Below are 10,884 nucleotides of genomic sequence, written 5' to 3'. Positions count from 1 at the left end.
GTGAAGATCGGTTTTTATAGCATGTCACTACATTAATTTTTCGCTAAGTTATAGAGTTTTAAAAATTCAGCAAATGCATCACTTTAATTAGATTGGGATAGCATGCGTCGCAATGCATATGCGAAATTAATGCGCAGAGCACGTAGTGACTTGAACTAATCAACCGTAGTGGCAAGTGGGGCATTGATTTTTATAGAACACAAAGCGTATAAAACAGAAAGATATTTTTCAATACTACGTATCAATTGCAACTATCACGGTGATTTCAATACAAATGCATTTTACTTACGTGTATGATTACATAATTTCAGAAAATAGGTAACGATCATTGTAGAATTATTAACTACACAGTAATACAAAATTTTGCAATACATCTATGTCATATTATTTTATTTTCTATTAACAAATTGATTGAATAGTGTTAAAATTATTATTCACTGTCGAAATCAAATTTTGGAAAATTTGTAGAGCTTTATCAAGGTCGCATATTAATATACATAAAACTGATACACATTTAATGCTCTTAACGTATATATTAACAATCAAATGTGAGAATATAAAAACATATAAAGATTTGTTATTACACAACAATTGCAAAATATATTTAATTAGAAACTAAACTTTTTGTGGAATGACAATAAATATATACATTAATTTTTCTTTACCAAAATAATTTTGAATAACCTAATTATTTGCTAAAATAATAATATACATATAAAATATAATATTAATGCACATAAGCCTGTATTATATATATAACATTATCGAAAGAAAACAATATTAAGAAATACGCGATGACTGATTAGTAATATTAGTTTAGATTCAAAATATGCAATTTATCGCTGAATCATCAGAATGAGTTGAATTTTAATTTGTATAAGTGCTGCGATAAATTGTTATTACGATTAAGAAAATGCATTATGATTCGGCACAATTGGGTGGAAAACGAAACAGGCGATGCGCTATGGAAATAAATTTATACGGACGGTTAGTATTTGTTTGGAGTAGTGATAATCATGTCGACTACTATCCAACAAGGTCTGCGTCCCCTTTTTCTTATGTGTTTTATTTTGGGTTTAGGCGTGTATCCCATAAAACAACCAAACGAATCAAGGTTTCATAGATGGATTGCATACTTAAGTTTTTTATATTTTTTGGTGAAATGGTTTGTTTATGGCTACATTATTTTCTATACATTCACCGTTTTTCCACCGAAAATCTTATTTCGGAGCAATTTTATTATGATTATTATAACAATGAACTATTTTACTGCAATTATGTCTGCAATTTTAATTTTTTGTTATCAAAAGGTACGCCTAATATTACATTTTTCTTATTTATAAAATATATGCAAAATATATATGTTATGTTTATATTTTATATATACAATATGTCCGAAAAAGAACTCCGGGGTGTTTAAAGCAAGTATTTTGACCACCATGGGATGGTGTTTTGAGTATATTCGTGAAGCAAAAATATTCCAGTTTTAGTTCAAATATTGTGCAGATTGTGCTCAACAACCGTTTCCCAGGAAAATGTCTAGACAGAGAAGGTCCCATTGCTTGGTCACCGTGAAGTCTTGATTTGACGCCCATGCCTTTCTTCTTTTGGGGATACATAAAGACATTATGTATCAAGAAGAAATTCAGTTTTTTCAACATTTGCATCGTAGAATAACATAAGCAGTTCCTATCAATATCATTCGAGAGTGGCCTGAAGTGAAACACCGTTTTGATATCTGTGGGGCTGTAAATTGATATAATTGTAAAGTGATTGGGTCACACATTGAGTCACATTTACGGAGAATAAGACTTGTGATATTGTACTTTAATAATATATGTTACATACCTTTCTGTTTTAAAATGTAACAAATTAAATTAATAAAAAACCCCGGAGTTCTTTTTCGAACAACCTGTACTTAATATCATTAAAATATTCATAGCTTTTAGACATATTAAATTGTCTATTGATGTATATTAAATCAACTATCTATTATATGACTGAAAATGTTTTATTTTTTTTACATTATTTTACATACATTTTTTAAAGAATCATTAAACTCCTTTACAAAATAAGAAATATTTTTTAAACTCTTTATAATTTAGATATATGGTGTCATATATATAATAATTATGTTGAAGCACAACTAAGTATAAATGCATTTTAATCCTACATTACTACTGTGTCTCTAGTGAACGTTATAATTACTATTGTCGTTTTTGCAACTATATAAAATAGTGATTTCAAATACTTATTGTAAGTTTATAAGAAAAATTTAATTTTATTAATGAAAACAATATGTATTTTTTATATAAACTTAATTTTTTTAGTATATGGGAAAGTCTTTACTTGACATCAAATACTTTAGGGTGTCGTAAAAAATACGGTAGTAATCTAATTGTAGCTTTACATGATTCTAGAAGTTTCAAATATATATGAAGAAACTTGCCGCAGTGGATGATACTTTAGAAAAACTAGGCACTTCAAAGACATATCGAAAATTGCATATGTTATCAAAAAGAGTGACAATTGGATGGATTGTGTATATTCTTATCACAAATATTTACAGCACAATATGGTGGTTTAAATTTATAAAACAAGTTTTTTGGGGAATTCTTTTACTTTCCATAATAAATCATCCTACTCATATTAATGAATTCATAGACTTAATGTTTATCTTTTTGTTATGGTACGTTTGTACTATATTTATTTATTCTGCTAATTAACACAGGTCTATCTAATTCATATATTTATATCCATTTATATTTATACATTCGATATATTTTTTATAATTTTTTTTTTAATTGATGAAATGCAATTATTACTATAGTAACAATTTTAGTATTCTTTTACGAAACTTCTAAAAAATATTTCCAAAATTTTGTGACAAAAAATATATCAATTAAATTAATTTTTAAAGTTTTCTGTGTATTATGCACACACACAATTTATAAGACAATCTTTACACAGGTATATCGGCATCAAATTTGACAAAACAAACGACTATATGCATTGCTTATTGTTAAAAGATGAGCATGGACTGAAGGATGTTTGGAAGAAATCTGTTATTATTCATGGATATTTCTTGCATAGACATAATTTCAAACGGACATTCTGGACTTCAATGTATATTAATATACACATATATAAGTATAAAAAATTATATATTGTAAAGTTTTATAATTTATAGTTTTTTAGAATAAAACGTATTTTTTTTTTAGGCACCTTTATTTAGAATTATGCCATATTGCTCGTGAATTAAACGTGATATTTGGAATACAAATAGCGTTTGAAATGATGATGCATCTTACATACTTAGCATCATTTTGTTATTATTTCTGGCGTACATTGGAGCAGAAACATCTAGATCACAAAAAATTACTACCAAATTTTATTGGCTTTGGTTGTGCGCTTTTTACATGTTTAATCAGGTTCTATGCCGTAAATCATATTTGTGAAAGCGTTAAGAATAAGGTAGAAAAAGCATACAATATATGTATAAAAAGTTATTATTTTCAAGACAAGTTTGCAAAATTTTAGGCTAAGAATATCGCCAAAGTAATTCATCAATTGACAAATACTCTTCGTTATACTGTTATCTGGAAGGAGGTAAGAAAAATTTAGATAGCAAAAATGACTTAAAACAAATGTTAAAATTTGTTTATTAAAATTATATAATAATTATATATTGTATTCTATCTCTATAGATGGATTTCTTTGTGTTGCACGTAACGCAACATCCCCTGAAGTTTACTGGACTGGGTCTCTTCTATCTTGGCTATGAGTTTCTTCAAAAGGTTTATGTTTGCTTCTTTATTTCTGACAGTTTTATATTCATATTTTGTTTTATTTTATAAATAATTGAAAAACCATAAATTATGCTAAAATTATTTTTATTATAAAGCTATAATTGCTGTGTTTTCTTATCACAAATCATGTAGGATATCATTTATTCTATTTTGGTTTATAATATATCTCAATAAAACATTATTCTCGTTTTTAGTTTTCAATATTAATAAATATGTTTTTTTACAGTTTTTCGCAACAATTGCAACATTTACGATTATTATGGTACAGTTGAATGTACATTCATTTTCTGAAACTTACAATTAGCTTCCAAGAATAGAAGTAATAAAACTTCTCGTTTAGTTTAAAATTGCAGTATTAAAATTATTTCTTGTAATTGTATCAGTGAAATGTCATTTAGCTAATGTATTAGTTAAATATGTAAGAGGATAAAATTGCAACATTTTTATTATGTTACAATTTTCTATTTTCTTTCAATAAACTAATGTTTAGATAATTTTAAACGTAATGATGTTTAAATAAATTTTTAATTAAAATGTACTTTTTCTTTATTTTTATACCTCAGAATTTTATGTCATAACCTTTTTATTGAACTTTTAGAAGTGGTCTAGAATGTTGAACTGTACATTTTTGTTTTTGTACGAGAGAACTCTTCGTATGCGTGCTTTTTTGCTGCAAAATAATCACGAATATTTTAATCTTAGATTTCTGCTTGTTATACAATATGTTTTTATACTTTCTGTGTATATATTGATATAGATAGTATCATGTACATGTACATGTATACATGCGCGGAGAAAATTTTATATCAGAAATTACTATGTACGATAGTAGCTGCAGACCATGAAGAAATTATAAAAATTTTTAATATGTTTTCCACATGTAAAACAGTAAAAATTTTCGGTCCGCGGTTTCATGGTCCGCGATTACTGCCGTACATAGTAAATTTTGATATAAAATTTTTTCCGTGTGTATACATATATGTTGATAAGAGTATGTGTAATGTTTATAAACATTTGCAGTATAAGAGGTATTGAGAAGATGGGATTTTATTGCATGTCACTACATTTATTTTTCGCCAAGTTATAGAATTTTAAAAATTCAGCGAGTGCATCACTTTAATTAGATTGGGATGGCACGCGTCGGAATGCATGATATGTGAAATAAACGCACACAGCACGTGGCAGTTTAAACTAATCAGCCGTAGTGGGAAGTGGGGCATTGAAAACGATTTCATAAAACAGATCCATAGAACGCAAAGCATATAAAACAGAAACATATTTTTCAATACTACGTCAATTGCAACTATCAATTGCAACTATCATGGTGGTTTCAATACAAATACATTTTACTTACGTGTATGATTACATAATTCCAAAAAATAGTTAAGATTATAATGAAATTATTAAGTATACAATAACACAAAATTTTGCAATATATCTGTCATATTATTTTATTTTCTATTAACAAATTGATTGAATAATGTTTAAAAAATTATTATTGACTGCCAAAATCAACATTTGAAAATTTTGTAAAGAGTTATCAAAATTGCATAATAATATATTATTATTATTGATAAATTTAATAATCTTAACATGTATATTAACAAATGTGAAAACATAAAAACATATAAAGAATTGTTATTACACAACAATTGCAAAATATATTTAATTAAAAACTGATTTTTTTATGGAATGGCAATAAATATAAACATTTATTTTTGGCATCAAAATAACTCTTTATATAACTTAATTATTTGCTAAATTTATAATATGCATATAGAACAAAATATTAATGCACATAAGCCTGAATTATAATATCGAAAACAAAACAATATTAAAAAATATGCGAAGGCTAATTCGTAGTATCACATTACAGGTTCGAAATTTGCACGAGTTATCGGTGAATCTTTTTACTTATTAGATAGAGTTGATTTTAATATGCATAATACATCGCGATAAATATATTACAATTGAGAAAATGTACTATCATTATGATGCGGCGCAATTATGTGACAGGAGAAAGGAGAGAAAAGGAGGAAAGAAGCGATGCATTCAGCAAATAAGTTTACATAAACCTTCAGTGTTCGTTTGCTATAGTGATAATCATGTCTACTACTATTCAGCAAGGTCTGCGTCCTTTTTTTCTTATGTGTTTTATTGTCGGTTTAGGTGTGTATCCCAAAAAACTATCAAACGACTCAAGATTTCATAGATGGATTGCATACTTAAGTATTCTATATTTTTTGGCAATCTGGTTTGCATATGGTTGTGTCTTTTCTTATATGTTTACCATTTTTCGATTAAAAATCATATTTCAAAGTAGTTCTACTGTTGTAATTAAACATATAATTAACCATTTTACTGCAATTATGTCTGCAATTTTAATTTTTTATCATCAAAAGGTACGCCCAATATTTTACTTTTCTACTTAGAAATTATACTAATCATATATGTTATATTCATATTTTACATATACAGCATGTCCGAAAAAAAATTCCGTGGTGTCTAACACAAATATTTTGGTCATCATGAGATGATCTTTTGAGCATATTCGTGAAGCATAATATTCAAGTTTTAGTTCAAATGTTGTGCAGACTGTGCTCAACAACCAGTTGCCAGGAAAATGAATATGCAGATGAGCTGCCATTGCTTGACCACCGCGAAGTCTTGATTTGACGCCAATGGCTTTCTTCTTTCGGGGATACATAAAAGACAATGTGTAGCAAGAAAAACTCAGTTCTTCACCATTCGCGTCATAGAATAACATAAGCAGTTCTTATGAATATCATCCGAGTGTGACCTGAAGCGAAATTCCGTTTTGATATCTATAAGGCTGTAAATGGTGCACACATTGAGTTACATTACAGGGAATAAAACTTGTAACTAGAACTTTAATAATATATGTATGTTACATACCTTTCTGTTTTAAAATAAATTTAAAAATATTAATAGAAAACCCCGGAGTTCATTTTCGGACAACCTGTTGTTAATATCATTAAACTAATCATAACTTTTAGACATATTAAATTGTCTATTGATGTATATTATATAAATCAACTATCTATTATATAACCGAAAATTTTTATTTTTTTTACATCAGTTTACATCTATTTTTTAAAGAATCTTGTGCTAAAGCACAATTAAGTATAAATGCATTTTTTTTCTGGATTACTATTGTGTTTCTAGTGAACGTTATCACTACTATTGTAATTTTTACAAATATATAAAATAGTGATTTGAAATACTTATTGTAAGTTTATAAGAAAAATTTAGCTTTAATTAATCAAAACAATATGTCGTTTTTACATATACTTAATTTTTTAGCATATGAGAAAGCCTTTACTTGACACAAATACTTCGTGTCGTAAAAAATACAGTAGTAATCTAATTGTAACAATATGGTTCTAGAAGCTTCAAATGTATATGAAGAAACTTGCCGCAGTAGATGACACTTTAGAAAAGCTAGGCACTCCAAAAACGTATCAAAAATTGCATATGTTATCAAAAAGAGTGATAATTGGATACATTGTGTATGCTCTTATCAAAAATATTTACGACACAATATGGTGCTTAAAATTTGTACAAAAAGATTCTTGGAGAATTTTATTATTTCCCATAATGAATTATCCCAATCATGTTAATGAATTCACGGTGTTAATATTTATCTTTTTATTATGGTTTGTACTATATTTATTTATTCTGCTAATTAACACAGGTCTACCTAATTTATATATCTGTATCTATTTTTATTTATACATTTGATATATTTTTTGTAATTTTTTGTCTAATTAATAAATTGCAATTATTACTATAGTAACAATTTTAGTAATTTTTTATGAAACTAAAAAGTTTTTTCAAAATTTTGATATAAAAAAATTTATTTTAAAATTAATTCTTAAAGTTTGTTGTGTATTATGCAATTTATAAGTCAATCTTTACACAGGTATATCGGCATCAGATTTGACAAAATAAACAACTATATGCATTGCTTATTGTTAAAAGAAGAGCATGGACATAAGTATGTGTGGAAGAAATCTGTTATTATTCGTGAATATTTCTTGCATAGATATAATTACAAGCGGACATTCTGGACTTTAATGTAAATCAATATACGCATATATAATAATAAAAAAGTTATATATTGTAAAACCTTATAGTTTATAGTTTTTCATAATAAAACGTGTATCTTTTTTGTTAGGCATCTTCACTTAGAATTATGCCATATTGCTCGTGAATTAAACGTGATATTTGGAATACAAATAACTTTTGAAATGGTGCAAAACCTTGGATACTTAACATCAGTTTGTTATTATTTCTGGCGTACATTGGAGCAGAAACATCTAGATCACTGGACATCATTAATAAGTCTTATCGGCTTTGTTTTTTTCTTTCTTATATATTTCGCTAGGCTCTATGCCGTAAATCATATTTGTGAAAACGTTAAGAATAAGGTAAAAAAAGCATAAAATATATAAAAAATTACTAAATTTTAAGACAAGTTGCAAAATTTCAGGCTAACAATATTGGCAAAGTAATTCATCAAACGACAAATACTTTTCGATATGCTGATATTTGGAAGGAGGTAAGAAAAATTTAGACAACTTAAAATTACTTAAGAGAAATGTTAAAATTTGTCAATTAAAATTGTATAATAATTCTATATTGTATCTTATCCCTATAGATGGATTTTTTTGTTTTGCACTTAACGCAACATCCCCTGACGTTTACTGGATTGGGTCTTTTCTATCTTGGGGATAAGTTTCTTCAAAAGGTTTATGTTTGCTTTGATATTTTTGACAGTTTTATGTTTATATTTTGTTTTATATTATAAATAATTGAAAAACCAAAAATTATGTTAAAACTATTTTTATTATAGGTAAAGCTGTAATTGCTGTTTTTTCTTCTCACACATCTTGTAGAATATCATATATTTTATTTTGGTTTACAATATATCTCAATAAAATATTGTTTTTATTTTTAATAAATATTAATAAATACGTTGTTTACAGTTCTTCACAGCAATTGTAACGTTTGTTATTATTATGGTACAGTTGAATATACAATCATTGGCTGATTAACTTTTAAGGATAGAAGTTATAAAACTACTCGTTTGGTTTAAAATTGCAGCATCAAAATTATTTCTTGCAATTGTATCAGTGAAATGTCGTTCAGCCAATGTATTAGTTAAATATGTAAGAATATAAAATTGCAACATTTTTATTATGCCATAATATTTTTTTCTCTTTTAATAAACTAATCATGTTTGCATAATTTTAAATGTAATTATGTTTAAATAAGTTTTATGTGAAAATGTACATTTTATTTTGTATTGTTAGGCGTTAAAATTTTATAATATAAAAATTGTTAAGCCTAGCAATTTAACATTTACATTTTCTTTATTACAAAGTATTAAAATCTTATATGTATTTTAATCAAAGAAATCTGATCCGGAATGTTAAAATGTACATTTTACTCGAATGCAGTAAAAAAATGTGAATTGTAAAAGCCTAAGTTTATTAAATGTTATGATAGAAAATTATAAAGCATAAAAATGAATAAAATGTAATTAATTTAAAATTTGATGTTAAAATGTACATTTTTTGGGGGGAAATTTTGTACATTTGTTTTATTATTAGCAATTTTTTTCTGAGATGATTTCTAACAAAAAAAGAGCAGGAAGTGAACGATATAAAAAAATCATCGAAAAGCTAAGAACTTATTTCATTGTTAGTCAATGTTATGTTATATTAATTACAATTAAATGTCCATATCAAATTTTGAAAAATTTTAAAAGTTTTATAAAGGTTACATAATAATATAAATAAAATTAATACATATAATTGTCTTAAAATATGTATTAACAATTAAATGTGAAAACATAAAAACATATAGAGAATTATTATTACACAAGAATTGTAAAATATATTTAAGTAGATGCTAAAACTTTCTTGTAGAATGACAATAAACATAAGCATTTGTTTTTTTTACCAAAATAACTTTTCATATAACTTAATTACTTGCTAAATTATAATAATATGCATTTGGAACAAAATATTAATTCTTGCAAGCCTGTATTATACATATACATAGCAATATCAAAAAGAAAACATTATTAAAAAATACGCGAAAGCTGATTAGCAGTATTACATTATAAGTTCGAAATATGTACAAGTTTTCGGTGAATCATCTTTTCGTTTATTAGAAAGAGTTGATTATGTTATTGTGCAAAAAATACCGCGATGAATATATTACAATTAAGTAAACGTACTATCATTGCGGCGCAATAATGTGCCAAAGGAAAAAAGCGAAAAGAAGGAAAACAAGCGATTCAATCAGCAAATAAATTGATACAGACCTTCAGTGTTCGTTTGCGATAGTGATAATCATGTCGACTACTATCCAACAAGGTCTGCGTCCTCTTTTTCTTACGTGTTTTATTCTGGGTTTAGGCGTGTATCCCATAAAACAACCAAACGAATCAAGATTTTATAGATGGATTGCATACTTAAGTGTTCTATATTCTTTGATAATATGGTTTGTTTATAGCTGTGTTCTTTTCTATATGTTCACCATTTGGTCACTGGAAATCTTATTTTGTAGCAATCTTACTGTTATAATCAATATGGTGATTAACATATTTATTACAATTACGTCTGCAATTTTAATCTTTTATCATCAAAAGGTACATCCAGTATTATACTTTTCTGTATTTATAGAATTTTATATGATTTATATGATTTTAGAGGTTTCCAATATACATGGAAAAACTTGCCGTAGTGGATGATACTTTGGAAAAACTAGGCACTCCCAAGACGTATCGAAAGTTGCATATGTTATCAAAACGTGTGATATTTGGATGGATATTGTGTATACTCTTATCATAAATATTTACAGCACAATGTGGTGGTTAAAATTTGTAAAACAAGTTTCTTGGCGATTTCTTTTACCTCATATAATCAATCATTGTATTCATATTAATATATTCACGGACTTAATATTTATCTTTTTGTTATGGTTTGTACTATATTTATTTATCTGCTAATTTATTTATCTACCAATGACTGCATGTCTACTT

General features: G+C 26.4%; 2 protein-coding genes across 3 annotated transcripts; both read left to right on the top strand.

Moving 5' to 3' along the window:
- Positions 1-432: 432 nt before the first annotated feature.
- On the top strand, positions 433-6,131 carry LOC136999793 (uncharacterized). Of its 2 annotated transcripts, XR_010890111.1 has the most exons (5): positions 433-1,310; positions 2,421-3,474; positions 3,541-3,609; positions 3,708-3,797; positions 4,036-6,131. XR_010890111.1 is itself a non-coding variant. In XM_067354598.1 (4 exons), the coding sequence occupies exons 1-4, from the start codon at positions 3,295-3,297 to the stop codon at positions 4,111-4,113; spliced, it is 417 nt and encodes a 138-aa protein (XP_067210699.1). In that variant the 5' UTR covers positions 433-3,294; the 3' UTR covers positions 4,114-6,131. The 2 variants fall into 2 exon arrangements, 1 of the variants encoding a protein (XP_067210699.1); XM_067354598.1 differs by having other exon boundaries at positions 433-3,474.
- A 668-nt stretch (positions 6,132-6,799) lies between these two features.
- LOC136999792 (putative gustatory receptor 28b) lies at positions 6,800-9,332 on the top strand. Its single transcript, XM_067354597.1, has 5 exons — positions 6,800-7,908; positions 8,008-8,260; positions 8,323-8,391; positions 8,491-8,580; positions 8,819-9,332. Exons 1-5 carry the CDS (start codon positions 7,724-7,726, stop codon positions 8,885-8,887), a joined length of 666 nt encoding a protein of 221 aa, XP_067210698.1. The 5' UTR covers positions 6,800-7,723; the 3' UTR covers positions 8,888-9,332.
- Positions 9,333-10,884: the final 1,552 nt, after the last annotated feature.

This window comes from Linepithema humile, chromosome 1 (genome assembly GCF_040581485.1).
Source record: "Linepithema humile isolate Giens D197 chromosome 1, Lhum_UNIL_v1.0, whole genome shotgun sequence".
In the NCBI taxonomy this organism is placed as follows: domain Eukaryota; kingdom Metazoa; phylum Arthropoda; class Insecta; order Hymenoptera; family Formicidae; genus Linepithema; species Linepithema humile.
This window is presented reverse-complemented; position numbering and strand designations above follow the sequence as displayed.

Coding starts and splice junctions, on each gene's coding strand:
- LOC136999793 (XM_067354598.1), top strand. CDS start 3,295: ATGATGATGCATCTTACATACTTAGCATCATTTTGTTATTATTTCTGG. Junction 3,610..3,707: donor ATACTGTTATCTGGAAGGAG/GTAAGAAAAATT, acceptor CTATCTCTATAG/ATGGATTTCTTTGTGTTGCA. Junction 3,798..4,035: donor GCTATGAGTTTCTTCAAAAG/GTTTATGTTTGC, acceptor GTTTTTTTACAG/TTTTTCGCAACAATTGCAAC.
- LOC136999792 (XM_067354597.1), top strand. CDS start 7,724: ATGCAATTTATAAGTCAATCTTTACACAGGTATATCGGCATCAGATTT. Junction 7,909..8,007: donor CGGACATTCTGGACTTTAAT/GTAAATCAATAT, acceptor CTTTTTTGTTAG/GCATCTTCACTTAGAATTAT. Junction 8,581..8,818: donor GGGATAAGTTTCTTCAAAAG/GTTTATGTTTGC, acceptor CGTTGTTTACAG/TTCTTCACAGCAATTGTAAC.